This window comes from Lampris incognitus, chromosome 7 (genome assembly GCF_029633865.1).
Source record: "Lampris incognitus isolate fLamInc1 chromosome 7, fLamInc1.hap2, whole genome shotgun sequence".
In the NCBI taxonomy this organism is placed as follows: domain Eukaryota; kingdom Metazoa; phylum Chordata; class Actinopteri; order Lampriformes; family Lampridae; genus Lampris; species Lampris incognitus.
The window spans coordinates 53,100,247-53,115,978 of record NC_079217.1 but is presented as its reverse complement, the minus strand read 5'-3'; the positions used below and the strand labels follow the sequence as shown (position 1 = coordinate 53,115,978).

The 15,732-nt window shown below is 43.8% G+C and overlaps 1 protein-coding gene across 4 annotated transcripts in view; it reads right to left on the bottom strand.

Annotated features, from left to right (window-relative positions):
- Positions 1 to 15,732, bottom strand: part of LOC130115347 (arf-GAP with Rho-GAP domain, ANK repeat and PH domain-containing protein 1-like) — a 101,430-nt gene that overhangs the window by 25,949 nt on the left and 59,749 nt on the right. For all 4 annotated transcript variants that reach the window (XR_008810485.1, XM_056282960.1, XM_056282962.1 and 1 more), the window contains 3 exons: positions 4,180 to 4,354; positions 1,072 to 1,206; positions 499 to 634 (listed from right to left, as the gene is read on the bottom strand). Coding sequence is in view for 3 of the 4 variants with exons in the window: in XM_056282960.1 (XP_056138935.1) it covers positions 499 to 634; positions 1,072 to 1,206; positions 4,180 to 4,354 (446 nt within the window). In the remaining variant the exon portion in view is untranslated. The remainder of the gene's footprint in view (positions 1 to 498; positions 635 to 1,071; positions 1,207 to 4,179; positions 4,355 to 15,732) is intronic.

The following is a 15,732-nucleotide window of genomic DNA, read 5'->3' as shown; positions in this document are numbered from 1 at the left end:
GACACCCTGGACAGGCCACCAGACCATCACAGGGCCCACACACATATTCACACCTAAGGGCAATTTAGTACGGCCTGTCTTTGGACTGTGGGAGGAAACCGCAGCACCTGGAGGAAACCCACGCAGAAACGGGGAGAACATGCAAACTCCACACAGAGGACGACCCAGCACGACCTCCAAGGTTGGACAACCCCGGGGTTCGAACCCAGGACCCTTCTTGCTGTGAGACGACTGCACTAACCACCATGCCGCCCTAAATCCACGACATAAGATTCACAAGTAGGTAAGCAACTGTGACAATATAGATTATTAGACTCCTGCAAGGTCAAGGATCAGTCCTGTAGTGTAGTATATTCAACTCCTTTGTTGGAAAAAAAAAGAAGCAAAAATCAAACCCAAATTATATTTTACTCGTATTATTTCCCAGCCAAATTTTCATGATACGTTACTTCAAAATCTGGCAGCACATATACACACAGTACAGAAGATGGTTTGTACCCATGTTTCCCAGGCATGTCGACAGCCAAACAGACTATCTCAGTAGCTTTCAGCACGCCGTTCGGACTGGAATTTTTGTCGCTCTCATAGTAACTGAAGCAGCCGTCGTTCAGCGTACACCAACGTCGACTGAATTCTGAACAGAGACCCGGATACACAGAGAGATATAAAGACACACATACACGCATATATACATGCATACAAACATGCATATGGGGAGAGACTAACAGAAAGAAAGGCAATTTATGTGCTTCCTGTGTGTAGCACTGCTTCTCTGTGATAAAAGGGCCATGAGGATGCTGGTATTGAAATGCTCCCTTTAGTTAAAGCAGGTAGTTTTTGTTTTGTTTTTTTGTGTTTTTATTTCCGTTTATTATCATTGTGACTTAATTTACAGTGTTGAATTTCCTTGCTGAGAAAATGTGTTAACCAGTGTAATAATTATAATAGAAGTGTGTACAAGCATGTGTGTAAGTAACACCACAGGGTCGATGTGTGCGCCTCTATAATGTGTGCGTGCTTGCTTGCTGGTTTCTTTCTGCCTCTGTGTCGGTGCACACACAATCCACCTACCTTCTCGGCTCTTGCGCTCTGTGATAGCTCGAGCCATGGAGCCAGTCTTGAACAGGAAGCCGTTGTGGGAGACGGAAGCCGGTACTGAGTAATGTTCTGCCTCCATTGTCCTGCCCACCTCTGAACGCGGCACCTCTGTGGGGGGGATGACAAAACAAAATACATGCTCATTGTGCAGAAGCTATGCTGCCACAGTCTATTGAGTGTCTTCAGCAACTGTCAACAACCCCTCTCTTGTCTTTTTCCTTTAGTTTGAGGTGTCAGATGTCCTCTCTACACCAGTCTGCCAAGAGGTAGCGGAGCATCGAGTGTTGGACCGGCAGGTTTCGAGACAGCTTCTATCCTCAAGCCAAAGGACTCAAACTGATCATTGCTATTTGCGCAAGTTTTACGTTTTACCGTTTTTATTATGGTTGCTGTTGCCGACTGTGCCATCTGCTATTTTCACTTTAACGTTACAATACCTGTTCATTACAGTTACTGTTACTGACTGCACAGTCTGTTACTGACTGCACCATCTGCCATTCCCACAGGTTCACTGTTTACAATACCATGTCCACTGCATATGTCACCTTACTATTGTACAGCTATTCTCTACTGCAGCACAAAGTCCTGCAAAGTACATTCAAAGTCTGCACTGGCCGGGTTGTGGGGTTTTTGTACATACTTTTGTTTTTTGTGCGTACCCTCTTCTTGTACTTTGACTTCTCTATTATGAGAATATGTGTAAACTTGCTTTCATATTTGACGAATAAACTTGACACTGAAACTTAAGACTCCGATTTGGACGGACCCATTCAGGATTTTTGTGTGCCACTAATCAACACACAATCCCAACTAATTTCAGTCAGACGTTGTGAATTACATAGAAGTCAAGTGCGCAAATGGGTCAGGCAGCGCTGCGCTTCACAAATCTAGTTTGTGTGTCAGCGACCAGAAGGAAGCAAAACTCCTGGAAAAAGCACGCTACAGCACATCTGGATTTAAGGGAAGACTGTGAGTATAATGTGATAAATGTATGTGGATACAGAGCTAATTGATGTTCATTAAACCCATTCGTTAAAACACCCATAAATGGGATGTCCTGCTGTTTACTAGGTTGCCTGAGGCATATCGTGGGTTTGAAGCCTGTCCAGGACCAAAGCTGCTTGTTTTCCCCCTCGCTTTCTGACCTCGTTTCCCGTCACTCACCGTCTTCCTAGCAAATAAAGGCAAAAGCTGCCCCAGAAAATGTATTTTTACACATCTTCAACAGGGGACACAACACAAACTGTCATATTCTTTCCTCAAACTTGCCTCCTGCTGTCCATTTATTTGTTTATCGTGCATTGCTTTGTTGAATAAGTCTGTTCTGATGAATTAAGGCATTCTGCAGACTTTTATTTCTGAACAGCAGACCGCTGTTAGACGGCTCAAATGTTAACGTGAAACCCCGGTTTAGCATCCAATCTCATCACTCTGCAGGAAGACGTCTGGTCAATTTTGTTGCTTAAACACCGGCTGGTTTAACCGATTACCACACCTTCAACCAGACTGGGAAGGACTAATCAGTCAGATCAGCTGGCGTAGCACTGGGTTGTAATGAAAACCTGCATACACACACAGCCCTCCATAGCACACATATTGGGCACCGCTGCTCGAGGCTAATCCATTCAACCTGGTGACACAACGTGCAGGGTCCAGGTTAACATTAAATAAGGCTTTGTCCTGCAGGGAGACTGGAGCCAGTGTACCTGGACTCACACAGCGGCGACACGGCTAGAAAGTCGTTCTCACATTCACTCTGCCGCAAGGGTGAGGGACATTTCCCTGGGTAGATGAGAGCTATAGGGTAGACAGGTTGCAACAATCGAAGGTTCACAGCATTCAGGTCAGCCCTCTTCCTATAAAAATGTTTTCACTTTGCCTTTTTTGGGTTTCTTTGTTTAGCTCTCAGTAGGTTCACTTTACATTAAGTCTGCAACAACACACCAATAAAATGCAGAAAATGTAAAGATGATTGAATACTTCCTGATGGTACTGTATGTATGTATGTGGTATTAAGTATATAGAATAACAATCTGTCCTTACGTGCACAGTTTAGTGTTTTATTGCAGGGGACAAAATAATGAGAAAGCCTTAAAGAAACAACTCCCAAGGAATTCAAAACTGTGGCTAATCAAATCCTGCATATCTTGATGGTCCTGGGGCACATTTGTAAAGCATGGATCGCTGGATACGCATTGGTAGTGCCTCCCTTTGGCAGATTTCGTTAATGTAGAAATGGAGTGGAAAAAAGCCAACTCCTCTGAGCCCCATCAAGATGCACGCATCATCGTTAAGACGCGTCATTTGCCAAGATTTAGCAAAATCAAAACAGTGATGTATGAGATACCATGCCAGAACAAATACGGAAATAACCAGATGGAGATGGTTCTTTAGGCCCTGCCTCCCACTCCTAAAAACCCATCAAGTGTCACAGCTGCCCCGCACCCTCCCAGGACTGACCCGCTTCATCCCAGTCTTCTCCCTAACTGTATCTTGGCCACTCCCCCTGCCCTAGTTTCTCTCTGCTGTTTGTGTGTGTATGTGTGCTTCAGGATTGGAGGCAGGTGTGCGGCAGGCGGAGCAGAGGTCCACCACCTGCATCCCAGCTACTGCAATCAACCCTACTCCTTATATGCCCAGCTTTGCCACGTCCATCTTGCCAGATCGTAGTGCCTGCTCAGTTCAGCCTACGCTTCCAGCTTTTATGTTGAGACGCTGCACGTTACCCGTTTCCTCATCTAAAACCTTGCTCTCCATGTCCCCCGCAGTCCCGCCTGCTCTGCCCAGCCCCTGCCTCCAGTTGTTGGTCTATCTCCATGAAACCCCGCTGGTCTTCCTGCTCCCCAGTTTGGTCAAAGTCCCCCTCCCCTGTACGCTCTTGCCCTGGACCCAGTGTTCCCTGTCTGCTCCTCACTCTACCGGCTCCTTGTCTTGCCTGGCATTAAAAGACTTGTTTTACTGAAACCCTGTCTTGAGTCTGTCTGTGTTGGCATATTGGGTTCAGCCTTGCAGCCCTGGTTAACATCAAGACTCTAATGTTATCATAAGCAGTAGTATAAGTGTGTTTGTGTCCAGTAGTACCTGTGTTGAGGTTGTGGCTGATGAACTCAGCTTGCAGAGGCTGGGAGTAGGTTTTGGTAATGGAGACAGGCGTGGGGCAATCGGCCATACCAGTAAGGCAATTCACATTCGCACCACAGAAAACCAGGCTCAATGTCTCCAACACATCGCTGCACTGTAGATTGATACACAACGCCTGGAAAGACAGAAAGAGACACAGGACAGAAATATCAACACAAAGAAGAAGGTGGGGTGGCATGGCTCAGGAGGTAGAGCGGACCAACTAGGAATCGGAAGGCTGCCGGTTCGATCCCCAGCTCCTCCAGAGAGCGTGTCACTTCCCCCAATGAGCAGGTTGGCGCCTTGCGTGGCATCAGTGTGTGTGTGTGAATGGGTGAATATAAGGCACACACTGTGAAAGATTTTTGAGTGGTTGGTAGACTAGGCAAGTGCTATATAAATGCAGTCTATTTACCATTTAAGGGTGCAGGCTCCCAGCACATCACTTAAATACATGAAGATGCACAATGGGAAGGAGCAAACTCTTTTCAGAGTGACATTTCATGTCTGAGCCACTTGTGTATTGCATGGGTTAAAACACACTTTTACAGTAATTCTTAGCGTTTGCTTTAACCTTCTCCTAACATAAAACACTACTGTAAATGGTTTGGGTGGCCACATAATACAATGTCCAGAGTAGCAGCTATACACAGTGAGATACTTAAATTAGTGTGATTTATAAAGTAACCTAATGATATGAGCTGTCCTACCATTGTTAACCATTTAGACAGAGAGAGAGGGAGGATGAAGAATTAAAATCTCAGAATGATATGAAGCTGTCGACTTCTGCATTGTTTTTCTGCGGCTGCTGACCTGGCTTTCATCAGATCATGTGATGCTTGGTCAGAGCTTTTTAGTGCAGAGGAAACAGCTGAGGACAAACCAAATAAAAGAGATCATCTAAACAGTCACATCTGCGTGACCGAGGGGCACACTTCAAAAACCTGCCCGGGGGCCATTTCACCAGGCATTTGCATTATGTTTGCCGGTCTAAAACCATCTATCAACCAACGGTTGGCAAATTATTCTCTACTTTTCTCAATAAAACAACAACAATCTAGAGATATACAACTCTATAACTCTATACTCTTACAACTCACATTTCTTTTTTTCTGTTATTGATGAATTCTGATCATTCTAATGAGCAATTTCATGAAGGGTGTGATGGCTACTGTTGAGCCAAAACCCCACAAATACTGTTGTCAATTTTAGTTTACTATGTTTGCTAATTCCACTGTGCCCTCTTTAATGTGACTTATGACTTCCATCTTCAGCCATTTCCCAGCATATCGCGGCTCTCCCTGTGAATCTTTTACTTGTTTAATGTTACACGGGCATCATTGAAACCCAATGGAGAAATGATCTACACAGTCAAAGTCACATGAGTACAATGTAAATCTAATCTGTATTTTGATCCCCTTATTCTCTGCCTCTTGATGATCTAAGGCAAATTACACTAAATCCACTTGACATGTGCTATTTTGCGCTCTGTGATGGCAGGTTTTTTTCCCTGACAAAGGCAAAAATATAATAAATGTAATTAACACCAGCGTTTCCTTTCCCCATGCCTCCCACCCCCAAGTCCCTCAACCTCTGGCTCCAAAACTTAAAAGGATTAAAAAAAATAACAACACATGGAAAAACAACATATGGGGGGGTGAGCAATGCACAAAGTTCAATATAAATATAAAACAGAGTGCAAAAGCACTTATCTATAAAATAAGCAGTAAATACAATGAATAGGAGATTGAAATAACAAAAACTGGATGCAAAGGTAAAGAATATAAAAAAGTGTAGGTAAAGAAAAAAAAGGCAAAAAGAAAAAACACCATGAGTTTATCTCAAGGCAGACATATTTTTCTAAGAAACAATATAAACAATACAGTTTTGTGTTAGAGAGGAGAACTCACCAAGCCTCAAAGAAATGAAGTGAGACCAGAAAGGTTCCCAAAATTTTCCAAACCTTTCCATGTCATTCCTCCTCCTTGTGTATCTAATTTTCTCCAGGTGCAAATAATGGTAAATGAACTGCATTTGTATAGTGCTTTTCTAATCTACTGACCACTCAAAGCGCTTTACAATGTATGCCTCACATTCACACGCACATTCATACACTGATGGCGGAGGTTGCCACAACCTGCTCTTTCGGAGCAGTTGGGGATTCAATGTCTTGCTCAAGGACACTTCGACACGCTCTCTGGAGGAGCCGGGGATTGAACCAGGAAGCTTCTGATTACTAGATAACCCACTTGACCTCCTGAGCCATGCCAACCCCAATAGGCTCATCAGGTCTCTCATCTATTGAATAAAGATGGGGGGATTCTGTTGTTTTCAGTTCTCAAGAATGAGACGCCGAGCAAGAGCATTACTTAGTTCGGAGGATACTGAAGAGCCCTCAGGCACAATACCAAGAAGTGCTACTACAGGGCAAGGGTCAATATATTTTAAACAAAGGAAAAGGTTCTGAAGGTAGATTGCCAGAACTGTGTCAAAGAAGGCCATGACCAGAGGGGCGGCATGGCTCAGGAGGTAGAGCGGGTCGACTAGTAATCGGAAGGTTCCTGGTTCGATCCCTAGCTCCTTCAGAGAGTGTGTTGTGATTTGATACTCCCGCATTCCCCACGCTGACGGGCTAAATCAGCAGACAGGTCCGGGTATATGTGAATTGGGGAGCCATTGTAACACAGCTGACTCCGGGAGCGGGAGTAATAAAGGACCTCCTCTTTCACTGGGTAATGGTGAAAGTGGATGATCATAGACCATGGTCGCTGGTTGGGCTGTGGCTTCAGGGCCAGAGAACGGTGTGCTCTCTGGATTACAGGGGAGTGGGATAGCTTTCCTTTGCTGAAAATAGTTATGAAGAAGTCTTGGCTGAGTCTTGTCCTTGTCTCCTCAGGACAAGACTCAGCAGTCTATCTACACCTAAAGGAGAAGACACACTCCTTCGAGGACAGCAACGTACACATTTTGGACAGAGAAGATAGATGGTTTGAAAGAGGGGTGAAGGAAGCCATCTATGCGAAACTGGAAAAACCATCCATCCCTCAACAGAGGAGGAGGTCTGCGACACCACCTATCCCCCACTTACAATGCCGTCCTTTCATCTCTACCCAGGAGACTCAAGAAGCCTAGCCTCCAAGAACAACAGTCGGTCACTAACGGCTCCAACGACTCTCATGACCACTGAATAATGAAGTCGAAACTAACACCCCCAACGACCGTCGCTGCTAAACAAATGCAAATCGATAGCTTCGATGGCAACGGGCGCGGCTGGACATCGGCGCACAGGAGAGCCACTCATATCTATGGCTCTGTTAGCGACGGGCGTTGGTAAACATCGGGACACATAGAGCCACGGACATCTATAGCTCTGACAACGACTCCAAGAGGATAAATTCTGAGTCTCATCACCAGCCATTCAGACTAGCTTCGTCTAGTCAGAAAGGCACGAACTGAGGAAGCCTCTTGGATGAGAGGCGAAACGTCTTCACGGATATATACTAAGTCCAGTTGCACTTGATTCAACTCCTTTGGATAACCAGGAGCTGGATGAATGACAACATTCACAGACAAATGAGCCGTGGTGTGAGGACCGAGGTATACTGTTACAATGGAGGAGGAGAGGAAGGCAAAATCGGAAAGACGGTGTGATGGGGAGGAGAAGGTCCTGTTTTTACAGCTGAGTAACACAACTCAGAGCCACTCAAACACATACATTCCAATGTACACACATGCACAGTCTCTCTCTCTTTCTCCCAAACACCCATACGAAGAGTCTGGTTTCTCTTTCACACAATAAGCTCATTTGGACCCGATTGTGAAATTCCACATAGCTTTGTCACCCAACAAACCCCTCCTCTATTTCACCACTGAGACCTCACACACACACACACACACACACACACACACACACTCTCTTCATTTGGTTAACATGATTTTTATGATAAAGCAAAAGATGACACACTTTTGAATCCAGCGCTCTTTCATAGGTCCACATACACTAAATACTGTACTTAGTTCATTTAATCATCCAGTCATATCACATGCCATCTGACCAGAACGTAAAACCAATCAAAATAAAGTATTGTGGGGAAACGGGGTGCTCAACGGTTTCAAGACCTCCCGCCCTCAAACATCTGCTGCCTTTGAGACTGGGAGCAATGTAATAACACACACACACACACACACACACACACACACACACACACACACACACACACACACACACACACACACACACACACACACACACACACACACACTCTAAATGAGGGGGCAAAAAAATTCAAGGTTCTTTCCCAATATCCCCATATCCCCAGAGAGAGAGAGGGAGAGAGAGCGAGAGAGAGAGATAGAGAGAGAGAGAGAGAGAGAGAGAGAGAGAGAGAGAGAGAGAGAGAGAGAGAGAGAGAGAGAGAGAGAGCCTGGAAGAGAGACACAGATGAAAGAATAGGAAAACAGAGCGAGAGACAGAGAGAGAGATGGCGAGACAGACAGAGCGACAGAAAGAGAGAGGGAGACAGATTGATGTAATCTGGGTGTGTCTGAAAATGCGGGCCTCTGCCTCGTCTCTGTTGCTGCAGACGAGAGAATGGGAGGAAAATAAATGAAGGAAAGATGGGAAAATTCAGGAGATGAAAGTCCTCTGGTCTGTCACAGCAATCAAAGAGACTGATTACAATAGACTAAACTCTATGCACCGCACACACACACACACACACACACACACACACACACACACACACACACACACACACACACACACACACACACACACACACACACACACACACACACCATTCCTGTGCTCTGTCAATTCTACTGTAGATTAGAAACATACACACTGATGTATGGAAACAAATAAGATCCAGATGAAAAAGTGAAAAAGATGAGATCCTTGCATATATTTCAAAATTACCTTCCAAGGGAGATAATTGACTGGAAAAATGAAGGAGAGAGGGTGGGGGGTGGGGGGCGATAGGGCGAAGAGGGGAAAAAAACAGGCAGACAAAAGGTTGAGACAGCAGGAAACTAGAGAGAGAGAGGAAAAGACAGAGAGAGGAGAGAGAATGGGGGGGGGGGGTTGGGGTTGCAGGGGTGTAACCAGCAAATAAACACAGACAGACAGCTTCAATCTCTCTGTATATCCCCGAAATCTGACATCCTATAGCAATCAGGTCGAGAGAGAGAGAGAGGGAGAGAGAGAGAGAGAGAGAGAGAGAGAGAGAGAGAAGAGAAAAGCAGATGTTGTAAAAACTGAAGAGTTTCTCTATAGAAGCACTAAAAAAAAGAAAAGAAAAGCAATAAGTGCACAAAAACAGGCCCATAAAGTCTTTACTGCAGACTCTCGGCTACGCCCGCATGCTGTAATAACCAACCAATAAAACTCAAACTGTCATCAACCATACAAAACAAATACATGCAAAGTAGTTGCAGAACAAAACATCTAAAAGTGGGATTTGCACTTGTTGGTGGCCAGCTAGAGAGGAAAGGCAGCACCTTTCGACCGGGCTTCTGTAATATGGGGCTCTGCCCCGCTCAGGCCAAGCCCAATCCATACTCACTAACATGTCACCATTCAGCATGAACCTGAGCTCGATAAAAAGACAAAATAAATACATGTAAAAATCTAATTCAGTCATTCATTCCTCCCATTTGAACATATTATAGGTATTATTGAAATGATATTCATAACACTGCATAATATTCATACCATTCAGGCTTATTTACCAAGACTTTCTAGGTCATCATTTATTCTTCTCTTGCATGCACACACAACTGCTTTTCCAGCTAATTTTCCACAGGCAATGACAAGAAAGAGGGGATGAATATTTTAAAGTACAAGGTTTTTGTACTACACTTGACTCTCGAACGTATGCGATGATGTAAGCAGGTGAAGAATGAGAACCAGGTGACCAAGTGGTGATAAATGTTCCTGAAATAGCGTTAATGTGTAAAAGCTAGTTAAGTGGAGGTTATGGAACGCCCACGTCTGGCTGACTGCTGATGCTGTGATAACAGATGATAACAGTCGACTGCTGCAGGGATTCCCTGCACACAGGGAATAGGGATTATACAGTGTCTCGAGACAGAAACCCAGTAAAAGACAGTGTGACAGAGAGAAAAGCAGAGAGAGAGAGAAAAGCAGAGAGAGAGAAGCAGAGAGAGAGAGAGAGAGAGAGAGAGAGAGAGAGAGAGAGAGAGAAGCAGAGCGAGAGAGAGAAAAGCAGAGAGAGAGAGACAGAGCGACAGAGAGACAGAAAGACAGAGAGAAAAGCAGAGCGAGAGAGAGAAGCAGAGAGAGAGAAGCAGAGAGAGAGAGAGAGAGAGAGAGAGAAGCAGAGCGAGAGAGAAAAGCAGAGAGAGAGACAGAGAGACAGAAAGACAGAGAGAGAAAAGCAGAGCGAGAGAGAAAAGCAGAGAGAGAAGCAGAGTGTGTGAGAGAGAGAGAGAGAAGCAGAGCGAGAGAGAGAAAAGCAGAGAGAGAGAGACAGAGAGACAGAAAGACAGAGAGAGAAAAGCAGAGCGAGAGAGAAAAGCAGAGAGAGAAGCAGAGTGAGAGAGAGAGAAAAGCAGAGAGAGACAGAAGCAGAGTGAGAGAGAGAGAGAGAGAGAGAGAGAGAGAGAGAGAGAGAGAGAGAGAGAGAGAGAGAGAGAGAGAGAGAGAGAGAGAGAGAGAGAAAAGCAGAGAGAGACAGAAGCAGAGGGAGAGAGAGAAAAGCAGAGAGAGACAGAAGCAGAGGGAGAGAGAGAAAAGCAGAGAGACAGAAGCAGAGGGAGAGAGAGAAAAGCAGAGAGAGACAGAAGCAGAGGGAGAGAGAGAAAAGCAGAGAGAAGCAGAGCAAGAGAGAAAAGCAGAGAGAGAAAAGCAGAGAGAAGCAGAGCAAGAGAGAAAAGCAGAGAGAGAAAAGCAGAGAGAGAGAAGCAGAGCGAGAGAGAAAAGCAGAGAGAAAAGCAGAGAGAGAGAGCAGCAGAGAGAGAACAGCAGAGAGAGAACAGCAGAGAGAGAACAGCAGAGAGAGAAAAGCAGAGAGAGAACAGCAGAGAGAGAACAGCAGAGAGAGAAAAGCAGTGAGTGAGAGAGAGAGAGACGCTGTAGTCTAGAGACTAACCCACAGCGTTGGGGCATAATAATCCCCAGGGTTCAGTCCGGGAAATGAGGCCGTCTACTCTCGTTCCCTAGTTCTGGCTAAAGTTCTATATCGTCAGAACAAGTTTTGGTCATTAACACGAGTTAATTTGTTACAAGTCATTATAAAGGGAAGAACACCAAACAATACAGACTGTGACAGAGTAACAGAGTTTACTTGAAACCGAGACTTTAAAGAAAGTATATACAGAGTGAAACGTTTTACCTTTGTTAAGGGGCCATCAAAAGTAAAGGGGGAGGGGATGTGCTGTGTACTGGCCATCTAGGTTTGTCCCTTCTGAGGTACCGTCACACGTCCCTTGTGTGTTAGGGTTACGTGGATTCCGGGGTTCCAACAAGAATACACCTGACCAACTACCCCCCCCCCCCACACACACACACACACAGACACACAGACACACACACACTCACAGGGCCACACAGACGATGGCAGAAAGATTTTTATTGCATCTGTTGGTGTGTATGTGTTCTGTATTGTATACTGTTTGTGTCCTTTATGTGAACACACTCGCACACTCTCACACACACACACACACACACACACACATACGCAGAGACTGACAAATTCAGTCTCTGCATGTGTGTGTCTGTGTGTGTGTCAGCGAGAGCGAGTGTGTTCATATAAAGGACACGAACAGTATACAATGCAGAACACATACACACCAACAGATGCAATAAAAATACATGGGTACGTCATGGCAACACAGGATCTTGTTGCCATGACGTACCTGTGTAAGTTGTTTCATTGCATCTGTTGATGCATATGGGTTGTGTATTCGTGCACTGTGATTGTCCTTTATGTGAACATGCTCTGCAATACAAATGTATCAGAATCAGAATACTTTACTGATCCCCGGGGGGGAATTGAGTTCTATTACACACACACCCCACTCTACTAACTAAAGACTAACAAGATACAAGATAAGAAAATAGAAACAGAAACAAAAGAAATAAAAGATAAATAAGAAATAGAAATAAGAACAAAATATATCAGCAAGCATGGTGCACATAACACCCTATCTATACTGGGTATACATGGGGTGTTATGTGCACCAAATGTATAGTTGTCATGCTAATAAAAGCACATTTGAATTTGAGAGAGAGAGAGAGAAAAGCAGAGTGAGAGAGAAGCAGAGAGAGAAAGAGAAAAGCAGAGAGAGAGAAAAGCACTGAGAGAGAAAGAAAAGCAGCGTGAGAGAGCAAAAAACAGAGAGAAAAGCAGAGTGAGAGAGAGAGAGAGAGAGAGAGAGAGAGAGAGAGAGAGAGAGAGAGAGAGAGAGAGAGAGCACAAGTGGGAAGTGAACAAAGCTGTCTATTGACAGAGGTGAACATATTATCTCCTACTCTGAGCAGACAGGGAACACTTGGCTATATACAAAGAGAGGTACAGAGCAAAACAAGGCATACATACACCCCCCCCCAACACACGCACACATTTTCATATGCACGTGAACACATCCCAGCCTACAGCGATAAACAGACATGAACAACTACAACAACTCTGGCCATTCAAGTGAATACACATGTGAACACACAAACACAGAACTAAAACTTGGCTGCACTTATAACCTTCAGCCAAAAGAATGGCCCAGCAAAGTGACAGACAGACACACACACACAAACAAATTCCCATACGTCTCGACCATTTAACTCAGCCAAGGCGGAGCACTTCCACAGAGAGCCCAAGTCCGCTGACACACACTCGTTTACCATCACCAACAACCATCCCGCAATCATTAAAATGTATAGGCTGTGGTCAGGCTGACTGCCCTCCTGATCACATGCACACAACCTAAACACATGACCCCTGACCCTGTCCTATCTAGATAGGGAGAAGACAGTGCCTGCCCTGTCTAACCTCACAGCTCACACAGTGCCTTATAAAGCGCACAAACCTACCTGTTAGCTTTCAGTTCTTGTCAACTTCGCTTGTGTTTGGAAAAGTGTGTCAGTCCCCACAAACAACCACACACCCAGCAACTCAGCAGCACTTCCAAAGATAAGGTCAATCAAAATTGCACACACACACACACACACAAAAACACACACACACACACATTTAAAAAAAAAAAGCCAAGGAGCGAGACGGAGAAACCTTCTCCACAACTCACAACCAAACAATGAGGAAAAAAGGAGGTGGGGAGGGAAGGAGGAGGGGAACAGAGGTGGGCATGAGAGGAGGGGTGGAGTTAACACGCATTCCAGTTTAAGCAGCTGGCGATGATGTCAAATCAGAAGAGAGGGGAAAAAAAGAGGGAGAAGCCCACTGTGTGTGTGTGTGTGTGTGTGGGGGGGGGGGGGGCAGGGAAATATAAACAAACCCATGTGTGTCCAAAAGTCACTCGTTCTGCCCGTTTCCTACTCATACATAAACTCATAAATAAATAAATAAGCTCATAAAGCTTAAATAATAAATAAATAAATATGTACAAAATAAACTAATAAATTAAAATTAAAAATTATAAATTATTCATATGAAAATAAATAAAATTTTAAAAAATTAAATTAAAAATAACAAATAAATAAAAATTAATAAAATAATAAACTCAAGAAATAAATTAGCTCATAAATAAACATACGTCTAATGAAAATATGCCCTCCCTTTCTTGCTGTATTTTTTGTGCCTGTGACAAACTTACGCAAGCGGTTAACACACACACACACACACACACACACACACACACACACACACACACACACACACACACACACACACACTGTGGTTGATCCCCTGCAGGCACACACACACGCAGAGACAAGGAACAGGTTTAATGTGTACGTAGTTAAGGCGGGATCTGTGATAATGATCAGGAACACAGGGAAATAGAAAAATGCAGGTGAAACAGCAGCGATCTCTCATTTGGAGAGAACTGGAATGTCATTTTGAAGGGAAAAGTATAAACAAGGACTTCAGGGGAAATAAATGAGGGATGACAGCCAAATGGAGGAAGGCAATCAACAGCCCAGCTAAGACCATTTTAAGGCTGAAACATATTAAATGTGTGTGTGTGTGTGTGTGTGTGTGTGTGTGTGTAGAGAGAGAGAGAGAGAGAGAGAGAGAGAGAGAGAGAGAGAGAGAGAGAGAGAGAGAGAGAGAAAGAGTTTGTGGTTGCACATATTAAACACTAAACGTGCCTGTATTTCCAGTCTCATGCAGCACACCAAGGCGGTCATTATGACCGTTTTGGATTTTCAAAGTTCAATAACTTTGTAGAAAATAAAAGATACAGACCTGCCGCTCCTTGAATTCTCCTAAAACTGCATATATTTGCATTAAAATTAGTTTTAGACCATCCATCCATTATCCAAACCGCTTATCCTGCTCTCAGGGTCGCGGGGATGCTGGAGCCTATCCCAGCAGTCATTGGGTGGCAGGCAAGGAGACATCCTGGACAGGCCGCCAGGCCACCACAGGGCCAACATGATAGTCAACATGACCATATTTCATAAAACTAGTCAATAAGACCATATTTCATAAAACTAGCCAATAAGACCATATTTCATAAAACTAGCCAATAAGAACATATTTCATAAAACTGGCCAATAAGACCATATTTCATAAAACTGGTCAATAAGACCATATTTCATAAAACTGGTCACTAAGACCATATTTCATAAAACTAGCCAATAAGACCATATTTCATAAAACTGGTCAATAAGACTATATTTCATAAAACTAGTCAATAAGACCATATTTCATAAAACTGGTCAATAAGACTATATTTCATAAAAGTAGTCAACATGAACAGTTTTAGACCAATTGCACAAAAAAAACGTATGATAAGATCTACCTAAAATGACCATGACCGGTCAAAATGACCGCTCGTAATTTGTGCGCGATCGTGCGCGTCTTGTCACTATTTGTGACGTGTTCTGGTCGCATCATTTCCTTCGCCAACTTAATTGTGCTGTCCTAGAAAAAACTAGGGTTCTCCAGTGCAGAGAAATAGTCTTAAGTTTGATTTTGATTATTTCAACATGTCTGAGTACAGATGCTGTTTCAGACGCACCATGACTTCCACCAAGGCGTTGCAGTTTTTACAGGCGTTGGACAGCGGCCATTTTAAATTGTTTGAAAAATAGTATTAAAAGTTGTTAAAATGTTAATTGTTGGTGTCAGTTAGTTTCTTAATAGACATACTAACATATGTAATGCATTAATATCTCAATTGGGTATTTATCTTGACAGAATATAGAGTTTAAAAACCGTGGTGGTCAAAATGACCGCCCATGGTCGTTCTAGTAGTTTTTAAGTCCCGGTCGCTGTTTGGGACTGTGTCAATATTTATTTTCAGTTATTTTTTTTTTACATTTCAAGTAATATTTTCACTTTTTTAAATTTTGCTATTCAAGTTCTACCACAT